Source organism: Orbicella franksi, chromosome 3 (assembly GCF_964199315.1).
Source record: "Orbicella franksi chromosome 3, jaOrbFran1.1, whole genome shotgun sequence".
NCBI classification, from domain to species: domain Eukaryota; kingdom Metazoa; phylum Cnidaria; class Anthozoa; order Scleractinia; family Merulinidae; genus Orbicella; species Orbicella franksi.
Window position 1 is genome coordinate 13,236,815 of NC_138147.1, and position 23,177 is coordinate 13,259,991.

Genomic DNA, 23,177 nt, shown 5'->3' on the forward strand with positions numbered 1-23,177 from the left:
TGTCTCTCCTACTAATTAAAACTTTGTTTTGGGCCAAATAATCTGGCTGACACCTCCAAAACAGGACAACAGGCGCAAAACCAGGCAGCGTGTTAATATAAGATCTTATCGCGGCTCAACCAATTCCAGGCATTCCCATCAGCTTACAGCCAATTATGCCATGACATTTGATACAAAATTATTTCAGTTAGTTTCACGTGATTCAGTGGGTGGACGCTAAAGGAGATCTGGAGCTTTCTAAGGCCCTGTTTACAAGCAAATAGGGTCCTTACCAAGAGGGTTAAAGATAGCCCGCGTTTACAAGCAAAATGTTTCAGGTAGGGTTACCCTGCTACCTGAGACTGAACTTTGACCGGTCAGTTTCAATAAAACGTCAAGAAAACGAGGAACCATATTTCCAGAAACATTCATGGCGCGTGCATGTTTCCCCAATGTTTCCCAGTTTGCCATACCGGAAACATTGTTTCCAGTGTCAAGATGCAAATTATGCTTCCGCTACATGGCAGAGAGTCTTAACCAAAATCCGATCATGCGAGCAGTTGCAAAAATTTTGCGAGCATGAGCAAGTGAGCACTCATCTGATATCTGCGAGCAATTCGAGCAAAGGCCAAATTTTGCGAGCACTTTCAAATTGAATGGGATCATTCGAAACCCCTCTGGAGGACTTGCGCTGGCGAGAGATTTGTCAAATATGTGTGTTTGGTTCTTCTATCGAGGACAGTGCACGAGGTTTCCTTGTTTCGCTATCCAAGTAACACTGAAAACAGCTGTACATGAATCGATTCTCAAACATGGAAATCAAAATAAGGCGTCAAAGGCAAAAAGGACTCGTGTCTGGATCTTTTACCCATTTATCGCGGAAGAACAAAACTGCACCATGTCAGCCATTCCCTTTATCAAGATCATTTGGCTGCTCGCCTTTAATAAAACGAAACGAGGCGACATTGCCAAAATATCACGTTAGAAAGCGAACAAGTAGCAATTAAGTGATCACTAGCTTTTGTTCGTGCACGAAAAAAGGATTACTAACCGAGGGAAACGCCGTTTTCACTCCCCACCTTGGAAAAGTCAGCTATCTTCTTGTACCACTAAATCGTGTCGAACGTGCCAACCAGACGTCTCCAACTGAATTTGTCCACTTTGATTATTATTCGATCATACGAGTGTTGAGAAAGTTCGTGACATATTAAAAAAAAATAGACTAGATCTGCTTCAGGAGCGTAACTCGTATCAACGCTTTTTATCATGTTTGGTGGAACACATCCCTCAGTTTTGCATCGCAGTAGTCAAGGGAAAATAAACTCCTATTTAGTCCGTAAGACCTTTGTGGTCCATTATCATTGCGGAGATTTCATAGTCTGCTTTTTCTTTGTCGCAACCTGCCATTTTGTTTTTGTACTTCTTGTAGTCGTTGTCTTCTTTGACGTGACGCGTTCAATTTAAGTGTAAAACCACGAAAACAATTTTGATTGAAGGGATTGGTTTACGAAGTTATTGTGAATTCAACCGTCCAGTACTTATTCCTATTCTTTTCAGAATGTTATCACCCCCACGTTTCCCTCAGAACTTGGGTCCTCATTAATCGAAGGCTCCGCGTTTCCCCAGCTCCGAGGCTTATCATTTTTTTTTAAAAAGTCGGTATAAAATCCCCAGTTTCCTCACATACAGCTTGGGATCCCACCTTCCCCTTGGGAAGCGGGTGACAAGTGCATCATATGAATGCAATGAGATGCGAGGAAAACGGTTTCTCAAATCATCTTTCCGGTTCCCGTACCTTTGGCTCCCGGCTTCCGTCGCTTTGAGTCTTTTTCAGCCAAATTTCCCCACGTTGCGAAATTTTACCTCTTCAGTCTACCCCGGTTTCCGCTCTTTGGAATATACAGCCTCCCACCCTCTAATCTCTCGCTCCACTACTCCCGGGTTGCCATTCCCGACCCCCACCCCCCCACCCACCCCTCCATTCTACCAGTGACCACCACTTCACTTCACTTCTAGTAAAGCAAATCAACTGCACACAGAACTGTCAAATTTTGCTACAGGTTTTTTTGTCAGACGGTGATCCATTCCTTCTTGTAAGCGAGCGTGTATCCATTATTATTTTTTCTGCTTTCAGCGAAAAAAGAGCAGAAGATCAGAACGTGTTTTCGATTTCATGTAACATGATTAACGTCCACAAAAACAGTCTTTCAGTCGCGTCAGCAAGCCCGGTGATGGAGAAGCGACAGTCGGTCAGGAGCCATCTTGAAAACTGCTTTTATCGAAGTGAAACTTTAGGCAAAAGATTCGAGTGTGTGAGCTTATGGGCCTTATTTTAACTGAAATAGAATTAATTTTACCGGGATAAGGTGGCCCAAATTGGGCAAGCACTTGGGAAATAAAAGACTAGTGATACCTGTTGCAGCAGCAAGGATGTTATTGGGGAAACGTGAAAAATGTTTTTTTGTCCTTTTTTGCACTTCAGCAAGTGCAGTAGAAACAATGAAGAAGATCAGAACGTGTTTTCGGTTTCATTTAACACAGTTAACGTCCACAAAACCAATCCGTCATTCGCATCAGCAAACCCTAAGTAACAGTCGGTCAGGAACTATCTTGAAAACTGCTTTTATCACTGTGAAACTTTAGGCAAAAGATTCGAGTGTGTGAGTCTATGGACCTTATTTTAACTGAATTAGAATTAATTTTACCGGGATAAGGTGGCCCAAATTGTGCAAGTACTCGGGAAATGAAAGACTAGGGCAGGGGCAGATCCAGGACTTTTTAATAGGTGGTGGCTGATACCAATCGGCCACCAAACTCTACCTTAATTTACTTTAGGTTGTCCTACGTTTGTCGTAAAACATGCCGATTTATAAAGGACGAATTGGAGACTGTAACACTGCAAACTCTTAAAACGTATTTCTACATTTTTTGGAACCCACGGATTTCCGTTTGTTTTTCCACGTATTATATTTTTTTGGTGGGCTGTTGCAAAGGGGGGTGGCTAGCCATCCATTCCCTCCCCCGTGGGATCCGCCCCTGTAGTGATACCTGTTGCAACAGCAAGGATGTTATTAGGGAAACGTGACAAATGTTTTCTATCCTTTTTTGCCCTTCAGCAAGTGCAGCAGAAACAATGAAGAAGATCAGAACGTGTTTTTGGTTTCATTTAAGGTGGCCGAACACAGTTTTCGCGCGCGCTTTTGCTGATGCAATTGAGCGCGCGCACAAGGATTGCAAAGAGCGATCATTTTATCTACTCAACACCCACACTATCTGTGCTATTTTTTCTCTATTATTGAACGCAGTGTATTGATGGCTTTAGTCTTTTATTACAAAGATATGTTACAAAAGGTAACGACACAAAGAAACCAGCAATTCTCAACAATGAAGAAGATCAGAACGTGCTTTCGGTTTCATGTCACACAATTAACGTCCACAAAAACAATCCGTCAGTCGCGTCAGCAAGCCGGTGATAGAGAAGTGACAGTCGGTCAGGAACTATCTTGAAAACTGCATTTATTACTGTGCAACTTTAGTCAAAATATTCGAGTGTGTGAGTTTATGGGCCTTATTTTAACTGAATTAGAATTAATTGTACCGGGATAAGGTGGCCCAAATTGGGCAAGTACTCGGGAAATAAAAGACTAGTGACACCTGTTGCAGCAGCAAGGAAGTTATTAGGGAAACATGAGAAATGTTTTCTATCCTTATTTGCACTTCAGCAATTGCAGTACAAACAACTGTTAATTGCTTTTTAAAACAGGGAAATACAAAGAAGGGGTCAAAGGCTTTATAAAGCGGTCGTGTCTAGATCTCCCATTCATTTATCGCAGAAGAACAATATCGCATCATGTCACCTATTCCCTTGATCAAGATCATTCTGCTGCTCGCCTTCATGGTCGGATGCTGTTTGACCGGCTTGGTAAAAGAAGACCAGAGTAAGTACCAATCTTCTAGTCTATGCAAAAGCAGTGACGCAGCGAGTAAAATCAACATGGTCAAGAAACTCTTGCTGTTAACATGTATCACCGCTTGAAAACGTACCTTTGATGAACACTTTTGTCCTATCTCAAAGATGGTAAAGGCCGTCTCTGACCATACATTTACACCACATCAAAGATTATGGATGGTGATGGCCGTCTTTGATTTCTGCCAAAATTCGTGACACGGGCATCAAATATTTTTGATTAAGGCTTAAAAGTTGCTCGTTACAACTGCGAGTCATTCAGAAATGGGTGATACTCCTGGATTTTCTACCCTGAAGGCTCAGATTATTCCTTCAGGGATTTCCTTCATGAACTAGCGAAGGTGTTTGAAAAATGTTCGGTTTCTGTCGTTTGAGAAAAGGTGAGATATAACTGAAGTAGACCAGTTGCGAGTTCAGAAGGACCGGAACAGTAGCGCAATTAAGCGGCCTTGAGACGCGAAAGTTGTGAGCCTATGTGTGGACAAACGTAAGACCAACCTTTCAAAGTTTTAGGAGTTTAAGTTTTTGCTGAATATTTTTTACTTTTGTTGGTATTTATTAAAACAGAATGTTTCAAGAGCTTCAAAAAGACATCTCGAACGATGGGTGTTAATCGCTGGATTAACACCCATCTTAGATCTCTTTTTGTCGAGCGGCAAATTTGACCACCAAGTAGTTTATGGGTAGACGTGACTTTCGATGCGTGATTGTTCGGGATTGTCAAAGGTAAAGATACCCACGAGACATTTCGGTTAAACGTCTGTTCAGGAGAGTCAAACAGTGGGAGACCTTTGGATCCTAAGTTGTCGAAAAGCCATTGATTTCTTTACTGAATCATTTATCACCTAAAAGATTCGTAACCGTGGAAATATTAGTCCCTAACTTTTTCGGTAGGGTCAGATTTGCTATTTTTTGGCACTCAAAAAAGTCAGCTAGCATTTTCGTGAAGCAAGTTCGTGGAATGTAAATTTCAGCCAGCAATTTCTGAAAGGAAGATCTTATTCCCCAAAATTTTCGGCCACTTAATTTTCAACTAAGAAATCCGAACAGCTCAAATCCTTCTGAACTAACGAAAACATCTCTGAAACAGTATTATACATTGTAACGAGCTTAGAGATGTCTCTCTAAAGCTTTCAGTTGAATTTGCTCTTTGGGTGCTCTCGGATTGTTATTGCAAGCTTAAAGATCATCCGAATAGAAACTCTTTACCGGAAAAATTAAAACTATGATTGTGTTCTTTGAAAGGAGACAGTCTCGTCAAACAAGACTTTAATTTCTATTTACTGCAAACTTAAGTCAAAGTTCTTTCAATCCGCCAATTGTGAATATTGATGTACATTCTTCAGCGAACGGTTAGTTTCGGTTAAATATCTGTTCGAAAGGCCTTAGTCACCTCAGAATTTCGGATTAAACTAGATTAAACTAGATTAAACTAGAAGAGAAGTTTTCTTCGGTTAAATGCTACGTTAACTTTAGCAACATGGAGAAACTTTAGTCCCTTTTGTTTTCGGAAAGCTAAATATGTTGATATTTTGTATGAAGAAAGATCAACAGGCATTTCCGGAGTGGCATAAACAGCTCGTGATTTCGGCGTATGAGTTTGAATTCCGAAAATTGTCTGCCTCTTGCATATTCATCTACGAAAACCCAACAAAGCAGGCTGCTTATGGCCCACGTAAATACTATTTACTGATGGCACTGTTAAAAAAGGTCATTGAAGGATCTGAGAACGCAAGAAATAACTCTTAAACCTTTTCATAAAATCTTCCTTGTTGGGTACCCCTGGTATTGGAGCAGGCTGGCTCATTGATGCTCAAAGCTATGGCTATTTCGGCAAACTCAAAGAATCATGTTTTGTGGATTTAAAAAACCCTGATGTAAATAAGCAAGTCAATATAAATCTGATATTTTCCATGTACGTAATTCGGCGATGGGTCATTTCAGCATTTTAAGAGTTTTCTAGTTCCCCCCAACAATTTCAAATCTTGCAATCCTGTAATCATGCAATCAAATCTAGTAATCTTGTAATCATGTAATGATGCCATTCAAGGTATTTGTTGCAACTGATGCGCTGTGATTCAACACAGCTTTCCCGCCACACCAATAGACACTGAGGCAGAAAAGAGGGTAAAAAGAGTTATTCAGGTCCAGCATAATAATCATGTTTAGTGTGTTATTTTCATTGTTAATTTGGCAGGTTTTCCTTTAAAGCGACTGAAGAGAAATTTGTGGCAGTTCGGAAACATGATAAGCTGTGCGACAGGCCGCAGTAGATGGGACTACAACGGATATGGCTGTTGGTGTGGAAGTGGTGGAAGCGGAACGCCAGTGGACAGAACAGACAGGTATTTAACAGAAGCGTCCATTCGTCAAGTTCCTTCTTTTTCTCTGCTCCTAGGCACACCTAGCCAGTTTTACACGAGCCGGTGTAATCGGGGTTGATTATTATTATTATTATCATCACCACCACCACCACCACCGTCATGATCATCATCATCATCATCATCATCATCATCATCATCATTATTAACTAGATATATGTAAAATTCAAGTTTGTATGAAAGAGTACTCATTATTATTATTATTATTATTATTATTATTATTGTAAGTCACTGAGATTGAACGAGTAAAAATTATCATTATTATTATTAAAAAAATTGTTATGATCATGACCATGACCATGACCATGACTACTTCTATTACTATTACTGTTACTGTTATTGTTAATGTTGTTGTTACTATTATTATTATTATTATTATTATTATTATTATTACTATTATTACTATTATTATTATTATTATTACTCGGCCAATTCAGTTAAGCTTTTACAGTAAGTTTCATATTAAGTAAAAGTACTATTGCCATGCAAAAAGAGACGACTCTACTCGCACATTGGCGGACGCTCTCACCACGGCGCCAACCCTACTCCCCAACTGATAGCTGACAAGGTTAAAAGAACGACTTCCTGAAGACAATTTTTCCGACCACAACAATTTGACGAGTTTGTTGGATCTCATGATCTGTTAGCCAGAACCAGTATAGCTCAAAATTAGATCAAACCACAATTTGCTTCAGACGTAACTGTTAAAAGCGGAACCTAATTCGAAGGCGACGGTTTGCAACCTCCATAGATAGCTTTCCCAAGGTTTTAGAACTTTTGTGTGCATGCGACTGAATCGAGAGTCTTACTATTGAAGCGATATTCCATGAGGAGACTCGGGAAGAACGTTGCGTTTGATCGTCATGTTTTCATCGTTCCGAGGAACTTCTTCTTCTTTCCTTACTGTTTGTGTTATTAATATCCTAGATGCTGTAGGACTCATGACGAGTGCTATGATCGAGCCTTGAGAAGGGGCTGTAACCCGTATTGGGAGACGTATACCCGATCTAACTGCACTGATTGTGGTGAGGATCTTTTTAGTTGTATGGATCACCATGTGGCATGAAATTTCGCGGGATCTAAATCTCGCGATTTTCGCGGGTTTTTCTGCGATCCGCAAAAATTACATCCCATAAAAATAAATCCCCGCGAAAAAAGTCCGAGAAAATTATCTCCAATTACAAGGATTCCGCGCCAATGCTTGTCGAAGACGTGAAATGACGCTGATTAACGAACAAACCACGAAATGAGAGCTGTTTAACTTTGTCTGTTTTACCATACTGCAGCAGGATTTCACTTATTTTGTGCGGCCCAGGATGGCATACGAAGTTGCAGTCGATAACTCACGACATTAGCTGATTAGGAAAACAAATAAAACATCCCATCCCCTTGTTTTTATATGCAAGTAACTAGACAGAAAATTGCCGAAGATTCGTCATAATTTTTTCTCATTCCGTAAAAGTCTGAAATCCCAAATTCGCGAAAATTTGCTGTTTGATCATGATCTAAATGATACCAGAAACTTTAATAGGCGATTAGTCCCGGTGGAACCCCACGCAGGAAGCTAGCCCGTGGGCATTTTCTGTCCATTACATTCGCTTCGAAGGTTCTCAAATTGTCTTACTTTTGAATTTTCAACACAGGGCCACAGGACGGTTTAATTTACTGAGGGGGGGGGGGAGGGGGAACATCACGAGCGTCGAAGGCACTAGATTCTAGAGGGGTCCGAGGCGTGCTTCCCCGGGATTTATTTTAAATATATGGTCTCTGAAATAGCATTTCCAGCCATCTGAGACTATTTTCCGGCAATTTTTAACCGACTAAAACCATTGATCGGATATTTTGCTTCAAAGTTGTACTCTTCTGATTGAACAGGTTTGTACAAATTGATATGCAACTTGTCAGTGTTGTATGATGGATAAATTAACTTATTACATAGGCCCCACGAACAATAACATTTCTTTGCCTAATTCAGATGTTTGAGTTGACTTCGAGGGAAAAGACATCTTTAGGGGTATATCGTTTGCAGTCAATTTTCCAAACAACTGCTGTCCAAATTAACCATAATACACTCTTTTTCTATATGAGAGAGTTTATATAAGAGTTTATCATGTACCCAAAGCAATAGATATTGGATTTGTCGAATGGATCCTGGGAGGGTGGGGACCTTAAGTTGAATCTTGACTCCAGTTTAAATCGTGAACGGAACAGTTGGCTTCTGTGGCTCAATTCAAGCAGACCTTAAATTAATCAATCTCTCAACATAACATACTAAGATATTAAAGTTTTATTTATTCCCCGAAAAAAAAGCAGCAACAACCCCGGAAAAACGTAGAACAGCAATAATGATGTTAAGTATAAACTTTTACGACAGGTCTGTTTTTCTTCTTTATTTGTTAGCTTCAAGTAACAACGTCTGTGAGAAGCTCGTTTGTGAATGCGACGGAGCTGCTGCTCGCTGTTTTGCCCGCTCCAACTATAACTCCAATTACAAAGGTTACCGAAAGCACCACCATTGTTGAGCATGTCAATGGAACTGTCTTCAGTGACAGTCTGCAGACATGAAACGCTGAGGGGTCAGATGAGCGTTATCACCATAATCATCGTCATCATTCTTATCAATAGTATTTTTTCTCCTCTATATTTTTGTCCAGTAAATCTGCTGTGAGCAATCCCTTGTGTTTTAAAAGGGGATCACAGCACAGTTTTAGCGCTAAAACTGTGGTCCCCAAAATATAACAGGACACTCGCTGCGTAGAATTATTCTAACGCCCGTTTCCTAGACGCAATTCCTAGAGGTAAACGCTTGTGTTGTATTTCCTAAACGAAAATCACGTTTAAGTTATTGCATGATGTTGGCATATTACTCTAGTCCACGCTAGCAATATATACAGGTTGTAATTGTTCTAGTTTTTTACTCCCTGACGAAGTCAGCGTTTATAGTCAGACGAAACGCGTAGGAGACAATAAAAGTTGTAATGCTACAACTCAAGTTTGGACGGTCCTGCTCAATAGTTTCGCTTTTATTAAATTGTTCAGTTTTAAGAATTGTGTTTTTACAGTCTTTCTTGTATTGGTATTTTTCGTCGCGGAGTACCAGCACCATCAAACCCCATTTCAATGTAAACAGTGCTGGGACCAGAGATACACTTCATAGTGGTGGGGTTACAACACAAACAGAGATGAACGAGGATTTGAATACTGCCTGTTTGAAACATGTTCAGTATTAGAAAAGTTCCAGCCCCTTGTAAAGTCGACAAACTCACGACGTATTTACCGATGATACGCAAGTGCGAACAAGGGGTCCAAAGTTTCCGCCTTCCCTACCGCTGGCTCCCTCACCGTTTACTCCCGTTGAATTGCCGATACCGTTTACTCGCCCTTCCCGTACAATTTAGTGCCCTTTCCCGAACCGTTTACTCCCGTTTCCCGTACCGTTTGCCCCCACTTCCCGAACCATTTACTCCCGGCTCCCTTACTGTTGACTCCCCCTTCCCGTACCGTTTACTCCCGCTTCCCGTACCATTTACTCCCGGCTCCTTACTGCTCCTTACTGCTCCTTCCCGTACGGTTTACTCCTACTTCCAGTGTCGTTTACTCCCGCTTCCCATACCGTTTACTCCCGGTTCCCGTACCATTTAGAAAGCAAGACCCCAATCAAAAGTCCGGTAGTACCCCTCCCCCAAAACCGGAATAGGTATAACGAAAAGAGATGCTATGAAAGTGCTATGAAAGCCCAATCACTGCCCAGCAAGATCCAACTATCATCTAAACATAAAAAGGTTGCCATAGCAATGCAATGTACAATGTTCTTATCAGATTTACTCCATACTTTAGCTTTAGTTTATTAAAACTGAACAGTGACCTCACTAAACCCCATTTTGCTAATAACAGATAACAGTTGGGACTTCTAGGGTAGCTTGCTCAAGATTCTTTTATACTTCTGATGGTCTTTCCTTAGCATGCTAATATTTCCATCACATCAAGTCACAATTGTAAGAAATAAGAAATTGGAGCGATAGAAATTTTACACAACGTTTCGATGTCGTCATGACATCATTATCAAGTGACAAGAAAATAACGGTTTAACAGTGTTATATATGCTGTGAGAGGTGTGATTGTTCATTAACATATTTGTTTAAACAAATAGTTTCGCGCGGATGGAATCCGATTGCGTGTTCAGGCTAGGTTTCTTCTTTCTAATAAACCGCATTTCGTAAATCAAACAATCCAGTTTTCCGTTGCATTTCTTTAGGACGGAAAAATTGTTGGCAAGGTCGTCGATGTTATAAAGGTCGTGATCGTTCTTTAAATGCTTTGAGTATGTCGGGTATCTCGGGTATGTCGGGTATACCAGCCGGCATTTGCACCAACGTATTGATGAACACAGGTTCTTCGTAATCGGAAAGCATTTAAAGAACGATTGCGGCCTTTATAACATTGATTTACGAAATGCTGTTTATTAGAAAGAAGAAACCTAGCCTGAACACGCAAACGGATTCCATCCGCGCGAAACTATTTGTTTAAACAAATATGTAAATGAACAATCGCATCCCTCACCGCATATATAACACTGTTGAACCGTTATTTTCTTGTCACTTGATAATGAGGTCATGACGACATCGAAACGTTGTGTAAAATTTCTATCGCTCATTTTTATTTTGAAATGTTTGAACTTTTTATGATGGAATTATGACGTAAAATACATAGACGGTCTGCCCTTGTTTTGCAAAGATAGTTTCTCTTTTTTCAACGAATTAAAATCTCTACAGCTACGACGGAATGCAAGATACGGTCCTATTTAATAACAAAGTAATTCTCGTTGGAGGAAAACCAGTTTTTATCAAAGAATGGTTTGACAGTAACATTTTGTCTATACAAGACCTGCTGAATAGTAATGGTCAGCTACTGTCTTTCCACGAAAGACTGACTGCAATACGAATTCTATTCCGTCACCGCCCGCATGGAGGGCTTACATGAGATAGCATTACGCGAGCGCGAACTCAGTGTGTTGCCGCCTTTTCGAGCGAACAGAAGTTTTTTATGTCTAGTGAACATTTTCAGCAATAATTTGCTCTAAAGCATGATAGAATGCCACGGATACCAGTCAGAGGAAGGAAACATTTGGACAGAAAAAGAAAAGCAGCGATAGCTCTCAAAGTAAAAGTGTCCGAGGACATTGAAGTCCAATGTTGTGCATTATTTTACAAGAAATATGCAGTTAAGGCTCTCCAATGACTGCATAGGTACCATGCACTTCAGTTGTACAATCTCAGAGCAGTGAATGGCCTTTTTAGGGATTAAACAGTATTGTACATTGGCCAAAATACAAATAGTCCAAAAATGAAGTAGGGTCTAGAAAGTAAATTTAACAGCCTGCAATGATTACAGACTGATTGAGGGTTTTTATTGTTTTACTCAAGCAGCACATACTTAGTAAAAGCTTTTGCTGACAAGGATAATACAAATCTGGAATGATATTCCCACAACTCCGGTTACCTTAGTTTGTACTATCTAGTGAAACCACAACTTGTATGTCCCTAGTAGGATTTGTATGTCAAATAGACCCAATAAATTGTAGCCATTATAGCGTTCTGCAAACAGAATAAAAGTGGAGTGGAAATAAATAAATAAAAAATAATTATTATTCAAAACATAGTCAATGGAGGAAGACTGGGCATGAAAGCCTGCGGACTTCAAAGGACGAACTCTTTGTTTTGGTTTATGGCATTTCACGTGATCGCGAAGGTGCTCAGAATATCAAGATGGCGAGCAGCTAGTAGCTTTGCTTCGAGTTTGCGCGAGTTTATTCTTTTTTACGGATGATCTAGAAATAAATTAACTGAAATATTATGTGAAGAGGATTCATAAGTGATGCCAGGCATCAACTGCTTCGTCCTTGGCTCCGGATCGTGCAGACGATCGAAGGGAATAGGAAGTTTTAAGCTGCCTGTCGCGAAAGACGAGGCTCATCGAAAATGGTGTAACGACTGGCTCGGAGAAGTAGCACGCGAAATCGACCAGGATTTCAAGGAGCAGATCAAACACGACAAAGTTCACGCTTGTGAGAAACACTTCAAACCCAAGGATATTGAAATATACGTCCAAGGCTTAAGACATACTAAATTTTCGTGACAAACTCGCCTCGTGATTTAGTTTAATCAGCAAAAACCCTGTGCTCATAGTAATAGAGAAATGTTTTGCTGTCCAATATCATTTTAAATTCATCAGTTTCTGCCCAGTTAAACCTCACAAAATAGTGATTCCAAAGTGACAGATCAAACAAAGTGCTCTCAATGATGTCATGTGGCGTCTATGACGTCACAAATAAAGAGTCTTATTTTGTAGCTCAAGATTAGGATTATCTATTAAACGCCAAATAGTTTTTATATCTTCTCATCATAAAGAAACGCTAGGGTTGGGGTTAGGGTTAGGCTCGTCTCCGGATCGAGCTCTCCGGATTCGAGCCCTGGTTGTTGTGCTAACGAAGCGACAGTTGTCAGTCACAAACTGGACTTTAGCTAAGCTTTCAGTTTCGAGTAGTTTGAGCGGCTTTCGAGAGCAGAACGGTGCTTTCAAAGTTCGCTTTCTAGTTAATATTTAAATACGGACCTTAAGGCAGGTAAAGGTTTATAGTCCAGAGGAATCCGGCCGTATTGTAGCCCATGAAAACATGCACTTTTCCAGTGGAAATTACGAAACGAGGAGCGCAAAGCTTGCAGATTAAAATGCGAAATGCCGAGTTGAATTTGAAAGCAGTTACAGTTATTTACGGCTTGTAGCAGCATGCAGCAAGATTGCCCGAACTAGCGTAAAAGTTAGAAAGACTAAACTGCTCCCACTAGTTCTACTGCGAGCACAGAAGAGAATATCAGAGCAAGCTTTGAACTGACCACTCGTCGGTTCACTTCGCTGAGCTCGAGATGACCGGAGAACGAGCATTACTAAACTGCATGTAAGTGTTGTTTGAGCAATTGAGCATTTTTACAAAAATAAAGCTTCTCACCATAAACAGAGACAGTTCAATTGTTGTTTTCTGTCGTTGTTCTACTTCTTTAGTATAATTTCTACCTTCGTAACAAATATAATGTTTCTTATCAAAGCAATGTTTAGGTTTAGAATTTGTTTATTTTGCTACGTGTTTTGACGGCCGGAATCTAGCAAAACTCGTTATTTTAGTACAGTTCTAACATCACCGTTGCTAACAATGGTCTCTGTGACCCATATTTACTGCAGACAAATAGTTCGTTTCCATTGCGTTTGTCTGAGTCACAGAGGATGTTAAATTTGGGTCAAATTTGTCGAAATTCCGAAGCAAAAATTTGAAAGTGAACTTTCTGTCATCAACCCGTGCTCTGTTCTCTGATAAATCACGCTGTTTCAGCCAATCAGAGCGCGTTATATGGAAACTTTATTATAATTAAGAAATAGGCAAAACTGTTAATTACATTTGCTATCGCTAGAGTTCAGAGTTCTCTAGTTCCCGCCTAGAGCTGCTATGGATCGGGAACCGTGGTTTGTGGTTTACCGGTACAATAGAACATAGGTTTAGCAACTCTATTGACCAATCAGAGCGTGCGTAATATCTCAGTTATCTTATAAAACTCGATAGAAGCACGGAGAACATGTTTTCTATTTTTTTTAGAAAAAAATCGTGACGAAAAAAGGAAAACTACTTGTTAACTTTGATTATTAAAAAGCAAATTTTCTTTGCCCGCGCCATCATTACTTCAACAGCTCGTGCTAGTTCTGTGTTTCTATCGAGTTTTATATAACATCCCTAGTTATTCTCGCATTTTGATTGGTTCTTGCCTATGATCTATCAGAGGACAGACGCCCGATTTACGTCATTACAAAGTTTTTCCCTCTGTTTTAAAATGGCGGAAACTTTTGAGAATTTAGATAATGTTTTACGTGACTGGGCAAAAGATAAGGTACAAAAAAGTCTTGTCGAGGCATTAAACAGGTACGAGAACCAGGAAGAAGAAGGATAAAGCCGTTTCTTCTTTAGAAAATAACTCAGAAAAAAATACTCGAGCAGTCTCAGTCGGCAGTCGCGCGAAACTAAACCAAGCACAAAAATGGTCTTGGTAAGCAGAGAACCATTGCTTTATCTCGAATTTAGGAAACCCAATAAACAAAATGTTCATGAGATCAATATATTTAAAGAAATCAACTTTTCTCAGTCTCAAAATAACTGTTGGCACACTGATTGATGTCAGGAATGAAACATCAAAACATCAAAACAACACTTCTTAAAATCAGTTAAAAATAAACACATAACCTTGCTTTCCGATGCGAATGCTCCAGTCCGTGTCAGGGCACAGCAGCAAGCAAAGTATAAGTCACTACAGCTCACGGCCAACTGTATCGCAGCTAAAAGTTGTCCGCGTCACTATTTCAAACTAATTTGAGAATCATCAACCACAGAGGACACAAATTTCCACCGTCACTAACGCTCTTTTCATTCAAAACTCGAATCGAATAGCCTCCAGGGTGACCGCAACCACAAGTTTTCCGAGCGTAGTTTTTCAACTCCTGCAATTATCAAGGCAACGTCTAAGCTTTTTGGCTCACAGGGCTGCTCTGATGATAAAAAACTGGCTTGACTTTCTAGCATTTTGTTTAAGATTTGTAGATTTTTCAGTTCAATTCTGCTTTCGCTGTAAGTTTTCATTCCACGAGAAGTGACACTCGAGTCAAGTTTGACAGTAGCGTGATTTTTCTGGACCAATCACAGTTCTTTGCTACGCATAGCAACCAATGAGATTGCTTCATTTTGTATAGACAATAGATTACGTCAGATGACTTTTATTCGTGTTCGCCAAAGTGGGCAAAGGCCGGCTTTCGAGTTATGTTGAAAGATTTTGAAATTAAAGAGCTTTATCTGTAGTAGTTTGTTTCGTTATCATATAAAACAAATAGATTTCATGTTGCCGTGCGTCTGTTCAGTAATAGATCACTGAAGACCTCAAAATTTGGCGAGAACATCAGTGACACACTTGGCTATCGCCTCGTGTGCCACTTTTTTTGTTCTTACATTTTGATGTCATCTGTGATCTCTTACTAAACAGACGCACGGCAACATGAAATCTATTTGTTAAATAGAAACACGACTTTTAACCAATCAATGCGCGTATTTTCTAATATGTTATACATTACTTGCAAAAGATTTCAGACATTTTATTTCAAACGTTTAATTTTCGGACAATTTTTTATCTCATTCAGTTCGGAAAAATCTCGGAGAGCAATTTCGGACATGTCGCTGAAACACAGCTAAAAAAAATTATGATGTTTTACGAATACGTCGACGCGAAAATAACACAAATTCTATCAAGCCGTTACGTGTGCAAGCTGTAGTGATTTATTATGGAACAGGGAGCTTGAGCAAACCACGATGGCGACGCGTACAGGCAAGGAGAACGAGAAAAAATGATAGATTTCATGAGCAGAACAAATATTGTGTAAAAATTGAGTCCAGTTATAAATCTTGGTACATTTCATCGCCATACACCATAAAACAACTCTGCTTGAAATGACCATATCTGAGTATTTTGGAGAAAGTTAACCACGACGGCTAATTTTTTGCTGGCATTATAATCACTGGTATTAAATTTTTAGCTCGAGCAAAGTTTTAGATGCATAGAAGTACTCCACAGATCCAGCTAGCAGCCTATAAAAAAAATGTTAATCATTGTTATTATTATTATTTTTTTTTTTTTTTTGCTAGGCGTCGTCCTCGACGTTGGCGTCGCCATTTCTAGAGCTGCCCATGAACATTTTAAAAGGGCGTGTTCTGTGTAGTCAAGGGTTGAGCATAGAAACGTATTCAGTTTTGTAAACCAACTTAATGATTAAAGGTTCATTGCAAAAGGTCCCAGGCATCTGTCAAGTTACTGCAATAAAATTTCAGCATTTATAATAAACTCAAACAATTAAGAGAGGAGGATGAAAAATCGAGAGAGTTAATACCCAATGCATGTCTTATTTAACTGAAATTCCTGGCTAAGTGATCGTGGACCGACAGGTTCATTCTTACAAACTCAACCACTATAATAAAATTCCATATAAAAGAGGCAAATGTGATCGATACGATCTTTATGGTAGATCAGGACAATTTTACCGCCTTAGAGGCAACTAAGCCCTTCCCGAATATGCTAGCATTTTTTTTTTTTTTTTTGGCATTATTTAGTTAAACAAGCATTTTTTTTTTCATAATGTTTCTAAAAAAAAAGAATTGCTAGGCTGTAGCATTATTTGGCATTTTGCATAACTTTGATCTAGATTTCAGCACTCATAAGCTGGGATTTCAAAGCCCTTACCTAGTCAATCACTAAAATGAGTTTTATTTCATTTTGGTCAAAAATTCTAAGTGAATTTTTCTAGGATTGATTGAAGTTCGATCCGCCCTGCACAAGTTAGGGACTGGACTACTTTGGTGTTTGAGTGAAGGATTTCTGTAACAGTATGAACTGAGCACAGCTGGTCAGCGGTTGACTTTCAGAGGCCGTTCACGCGCTTGTTCAAACAAGATGGCGTGGGCACGAGGAGCAACTTTCCTAGTGAAGCAAGTTCTCCTTGTCCAACCTTCGACTGCTACGCAGAAAGAGTATTTTCAATACTGAAGGCGTCCTTCAACGAGCAACAGAATTGTGCTCTTGTTGACTACTCCAGGCCAGCGTCATGTCACAGTACAACAAGCGCTAAGGACTTCGAACTTTGATTAACTGTTTATCACTGGACAAGTTTTATAAACAAACAATTAAACACTTCTCACTTTATTCAGTTGCTGATACCCACATGATGTCTGAGTTTCTACGTTTTGCTTAAAATAAAACGAAGCATTTTCTGGAACCAAAGTAGTATTATTTCGAGAATCGAGCATAATTTGAGCATTTTTTTTTTTTTTTTTTGGACTTAAAACGAGAATTTCTAAGAGCATAAAATGCCAGTTTTACTAGCATAATCGGGAAAGGCCTAGAGGCAACAATGTGGACAGTTATATTGGCAATGAAAAGGTCAAAACTCATTAAGTGACAACTAGTTCAAGTCTTCGTGGTTAGCTCACTTTGAAAACGTATCTCAAGAGGTCCCACTGATAAGTGGCTATAGGGAAATATGAATAAAACACGCTAAACGATGCTAAAACACAATTTGCTATCCCTGGTGGCTAAACTGGAACGGACCAATCTCTCATATAGAGTCGCCGGGCTCTTCGGTCAGCGGCTGATTGGCAGGAAACACTTTGATGGTCAACCGCTGTCCTAGGAACCTGAATACTAGATATCATGGGTAAAAAAATTATGAAGATCACTTCAAGTAATGTCTATTTTATTACATCTAATAACAATCCACATATCAAAAAATTCAATTGCTACATAGCAAATTTCGTCACAAACAATTCTGATCTGCTACTATTTCATAATCACTGTTTTACTATTTCATCTCATTTTTCTAATGAGAATTGCCATGTATTTCGACATAAACTTCTGGCCATCTTTTAAAACTATTTAATCGCTTTTACCATATTACATAACCTTTAAATTTCGCTTTGTGCATGTTGCAGAAACTAATTTCACCGCTCTAAGTTTGAAAAATGCACATAACCTTTTTACCTCTACCAGGAGCCATAATCGATTAAGGCTCTTGCCGCTACACGTAACACTGATATTACACCTCAAAAACTAAGCAGTTGGTGTTTTGAATAAGTACAATCGTCCAAAAGCTGGCCCAAAGTGCAAATATTTTATCTGTTACCGCTAATTTTTCTTCCCTAAAAGGGACATCTACTCCGAAGAATCCCGAACACTGCTGAAGAATCTCGTAGCCTGGCCAAAGTTGCAAAACTTCCTATGATTTACCAAAATGCTCCGAAGACAAAGATTTCTGAATATAACCAAAGACTTCCCAGTATTTTTAAAAATTGCCTTAAGTTCAGGAAATATTTCCAAATTGCCTAAGACCGCCCGGTGTCTTTAACAAATTAATTTGCTTTTTATGTTACTACTAGCTCGGGTGGGAACTCCCATATAAAAAGGACGGGGGGTGCTCGTCGTATCTTTCAGGGGTTAAAAAGCAGTTTTGGTACCTCTTAGGGTGTTCAGCCTTAAAAAGTCCATAGCAGGGTCTTTTGCGATACCTTTTATCGAATTAAGCGGGAAAAGTCAGCGCCAATTAATAGAATTGTTATCTCTAAGGGCTAAAAAAAAATTGACGCCACGCCAACAACACATCATCTTGGAAATTCTCAGGGGTAATTCTCAGGAACTTTTCAAAATTTCCGACGAGCAACCCCGTTCTTGTTATACCAGAGTCGTCCTTGGGGTTACTAGATTAGCAATCACATGCATTAACTAGCTTTGTCAGACTACCTGTAAATATAAATTTTTGTATTGTCTTTAGTGTCCGAATAAACACTATTAAAAACTAGCGCGCTTCTAACCCTTTCTCTGCCACGCAACGTTACGCTCTTTCGAGAGAGGGTCCCTCTACGGAGATCGAAGCGTTACGTGACAGAGAGAGGGTCATTACGGACTAACGGTAAACCAGTTCAACTCCTCACTGGATCCAATAAAGGTTTCGTCTCGTTGTCCTGGTTACTGCAATACCAACGGCACAAACCCAACCAGAACTTGCGAAGAAGATGACACACCACAACAGTTAGCCGGCATAACTGCGATAATATCGCAGTGACCACAAGGAGCCCAAAAACCACAGGTGCAAAACAAAGAATGGCAATTTCCACCCCTTCAAAGACTTTCCACCAAGAGCTTAAGACATCTTCATGTGGAACTGCCAACGACAGAAAAGAAGCAAAAAACACGTTCACATTAGCTAAGACAACAATAAAGAGTAAAGAAATGGTTTCTGCTGTGTTAGCAATATTATCGCGAAATGGCTGCGTAAAACTGTGGTGAAGAAGAAAGAGAAAACAAAGCATACTCATAATGACAAGACGAGGCATTGGGCCAATCATAAATGTGTTCATCACAACAAGAATCAACCGTCGGCCGGTCATAATACCTTCCCAACTCAGAGATAATTTTCGACCCTCTTCCGGTCTTTTAAAAGAATCGTAAAGAACCCTCTCCACAGAATTCCTTGACTCCTGGAGTGGAGTCAACACCTCGTTCACTGGGTCGCGCAGCACTTGACAGAAGGAGATGAACAACCAGTAGATTAGCGATGGCAACGGCAAGAAACAAGCCAAGAGAAACTTCCCGACAGAAAGGGTCTTACCGTACAACTTGTATGAACCCCAAAGCAGCACAAACACAAAGGGTATCACAAATATGAAGACAAATCCTACCAAAATGTATTGCCACCACTGAAAACAAACATGGTTACCATCGTAAAACAAACGCTTCTCTGAGCCAATGGGAACACAGCGTAGCAGACTGAAGCTTATTCTACCTAAGGTTGTGTATCCTAGCAACAAGGTTTTTAAGATACCGCCAACATAAGGGCCAACAGAAGGGGCTCCCTGACCTCGAAACCTTTGCATTCCCCAATGCAAAACGTAAAAGAAGCAAATCATGGGCATTGTGCCAAAAACATGTGAGGCAGAAAAGAACTGTTTAGACACCGCCGTAAGGCCAGCAAATGGACAAATCATTCCAAAAGAATATGATTTGAAGTTAAAGAACCCGAGAGTTGGCTCAATAAGATTAGTTTTAATGACATGTTGTGACGAACTGGAAACGACGAGAAGATTTGCTGCTTGATAAAAGTAGAAGATAATCTTTAGATATCCTTTGTCAAAGTCATCATTTTGGCTCCCGGGTTGGCCTTCTTTGAACCACAAGGTTTGGCGCTTGATCCAGGTGACGATAGGAGGCGTAAATATGAAGTACAATGCCATGAACGATATATAAAATAAAGCCACTGGCCAGAACCAATAATCTTTGCACTGATGCGATGGTCTGCATTTTGTAGAGTAAATTGTCTCTGTGTAGTCCTCATTACAGTGTCCACACAATTCGCCAGAACGGTTACCCTGACAACCATTGTATTCTGGAAAGTTCGCTTCTTGAGGGGGACTACAATAACCCGCAGGACACATAGTAAACCGTAGCGTTGATAGATTGTTCTGTTCTTTAAATCCCCAGAAATTCGGCTTAGCGATTATATTCTGGGTACAGTTTCCTCCAAATGGACATTGAAGACACTGAAATCCTGGATCTATTTGTCCTTCAATCGCATGACCTCCCAGAAGACTATACGTATTCTCCGCGCACGCCAAACAATAATATGTTATAATTTGAGTTATAATATGGACCTTGCATAAAGTGTTTGAAATGTTCCTCTGACTTGTGATCGTGATTGTAGAATTAGTGTTGATCATCTCACTTCCCAAAGGACAAGAAAAGTTTGTCAAGTTTTCCTGCCCAAGAAATGATAGACTACTTTTGGCTACAACAATCAGAGTTATCTTGCTCCTATAGGGACTTGCGTTCAATGTGGTGTTGTATAGGACTATTGGTCCTTCGCTCCCGAAATCAATAAAAGAGGGATTTTTGCTGTTTGGTGTGTTGCGATTCGATTCTTTTACAATTTGATTAAAACGGCTGTTCTGTATATAAAGACTTCTGGAACCATCCACTGTGTAGACATGACTACCAAAAGAAGCAAAATTGTCAACAAAATGGCACCTGGAAAGTGTCACACTGCCATTAGTTATGTAAACAGCGCCACCCACTTCAGCTGCAATATTTTCTTCAAACGTTGTATTTTCAAATATCACGTGACTTTTGTAATGCCACGAAGGCCGGTAATCTACATCATGATCGCATTTTTCCGGCGGATTTTTAGTGTCCTCTGTCAGTGATAACCATGTGGCCCCTCCACCCTTAACGGAGTGATTTTTTGTGAATCGAGAGCTATTTATTGTGAAATGTACAGGTTCGTACGACAGTAAGTATATAGCGCCTCCACTTGACGCAGAACAGTTGTTGAATGTCGAGTTTATGATCGAAACAAATGCACTATCATAGCAACGATTATCAATATCATAATTAAGCAAGGTAAGTGCACCTCCACTCACTCTAATTTCAGTCTCATTCCCGCAGTAATTGCCGTCGAAAATGGAGTCAGCAACTTCAATACTTATGACATCCCGAATTCCTATTCCACCTACTGTGGAAGCTACTCTGTTGTTAAGAAATCGAGACTGCGATATTTTAAGTTTGTAAGCGTCCCGAATAACTGCAGTTGCGTCGAATGCACTATTTGAATCCATAATAACTTTGTCAAGGGTTATAACACTGTGATGGGAGATTCTACCTTCTAAAAATAGGGCACTACCGTCACCTGCTTCATTTCTTGAGAAAGTCGAGTTTTCTATTGAGGTCTCAAAGATACACGTGTTTCTCGTACGACAGTCATCCGTGATATCCCTAGAGTAATAAGTTCCTACTGCTCCACCTGAGCTTGCATAATTGAAAATGAAGTCACTGTGTTTAATGGCCAGCTGTAGATGGTCATGGTTAGAGTACCCGAGACTTAACGCTCCTCCAAACGATGATCTGCAGCCAATAAATCTGCAGCGTTCCACAGTCAAGAATATAGCACCGTCTAAGCGACTCGCCTGAAAAGTTGAACGATGAATGGGCGGTAACTCTGAAGTAACAAATAAGGCCCCTCCTCCGTACTCCTCTCCTACCACTTCTCCTTCCGCTAAGCTGTTCGTAAAAGAACAATCAAGAAACCATACTGAAGCTCTGTGTCCAGTGACCAAGACAGCACCTCCATTTCCATCTGTAGCGTTGTTATGTATGAACATACTCTCTAGTAAATTAAACCTGACCTCCACGCATTCAATGTCGAACGCCCCACCTTGAGAAGCAGACGTCTTGACAAACGATGAATAGGACACGTTCACTTGGCAATGATCGGTTCCTTTCAGTAACATGACTCCACCATTTCCTTCGCATTTGTGGCCTCCAAAACTAGAGTTAAAGATCTGCATCGAAATGTTAGATGCGTTTACCATGAATGATCTTGCATTTGTACTCGAGAGGCTGCTTTCGTTAATAAAAATGTTTACAGTGTTGCTGTGAACAAGAATTTCACTGTGACCGTCATTTGCAAAAAACTTTCGGCCCGACAATGCACTGTTTTTTATAAACTTCACTTTCTGAAGGTTGATATCCTGGTTGCCATTTTCCATATCTAAGAAAACAAGACCTTTTGAACCAAACTTGTTGTCGGAAAATGTGATATTTTCCAGCGTGATGTTTACACTTACAGAATGTTTATTGCCAGGTAATTCACTGAACGACACACAGCTTCCCTCATCTGACATTGCATTACCATGATAAAAGGAATTTTTGAGCTTAAGAATTACTAGGACAGCCTCTGATAGGTTCATTGTTTTGTTGACAAAAACCGAGATACACTCACTGTTATTGACAAAGGTTGAATTTGTAATTTGAATGGTTGACACCATCCTCCTACTCACTAAGAACTGCACACCACGTTTGCTACCTTCAAATTTGCATCTGTCGATGTTAACAGACGAATCCTGAAAATACACCAAGCTCTTGTCCAGGAACAGACCTGATAAGGTGATATGCATCTGCTGCGCATCATCAGAACCGTCAAACGTCAAACCCTCAGAGCATCGTATGTGCGGAGGCTTGGGACCGAAACCTACCAGAGAGAGGCTCTTGTTGACGTAAATTCCCGGATGTAGTGGAGTTTCTGATTGGCAGGTGTAGGGATCATTTTCAGTGTTTGTGCCGTTCAAGTGAATTTCATCTCCTCCTGACGCCAACGTGACAGCCCTCCAAATGGTTTCGCATGGGTTTGTCTGATTACATGACCAACTGTCGTTACCTGATGTACAGGAA

At 40.1% G+C, this 23,177-nt stretch overlaps 1 protein-coding gene and 1 long non-coding RNA gene across 2 annotated transcripts in view; both read left to right on the top strand.

Annotated features, from left to right (window-relative positions):
• The first annotated feature begins 110 nt into the window (after positions 1-110).
• LOC145481350 (uncharacterized) overlaps positions 111-23,177 on the top strand; it is a 36,705-nt gene continuing 13,638 nt past the window's right edge. The window contains exons 1-2 of the long non-coding RNA XR_014048621.1: positions 111-322; positions 361-441. This is a non-coding gene — a long non-coding RNA (uncharacterized LOC145481350). The remainder of the gene's footprint in view (positions 323-360; positions 442-23,177) is intronic.
• LOC145481348 (basic phospholipase A2 taipoxin alpha chain-like) lies at positions 3,452-9,330 on the top strand. Its single transcript, XM_081459826.1, has 4 exons — positions 3,452-3,917; positions 6,144-6,291; positions 7,255-7,352; positions 8,728-9,330. The coding sequence occupies exons 1-4, from the start codon at positions 3,830-3,832 to the stop codon at positions 8,847-8,849; spliced, it is 456 nt and encodes a 151-aa protein (XP_081315952.1). The 5' UTR covers positions 3,452-3,829; the 3' UTR covers positions 8,850-9,330.

Excerpts from the sequence above, each read along its gene's own strand:
- LOC145481348 (XM_081459826.1), top strand. The coding sequence starts at position 3,830 with ATGTCACCTATTCCCTTGATCAAGATCATTCTGCTGCTCGCCTTCATG. Across the intron at positions 6,292-7,254 it reads CCAGTGGACAGAACAGACAG|ATGCTGTAGGACTCATGACG; the intron begins GTATTTAACAGA and ends TTAATATCCTAG. Across the intron at positions 7,353-8,727 it reads ATCTAACTGCACTGATTGTG|CTTCAAGTAACAACGTCTGT; the intron begins GTGAGGATCTTT and ends TTTATTTGTTAG.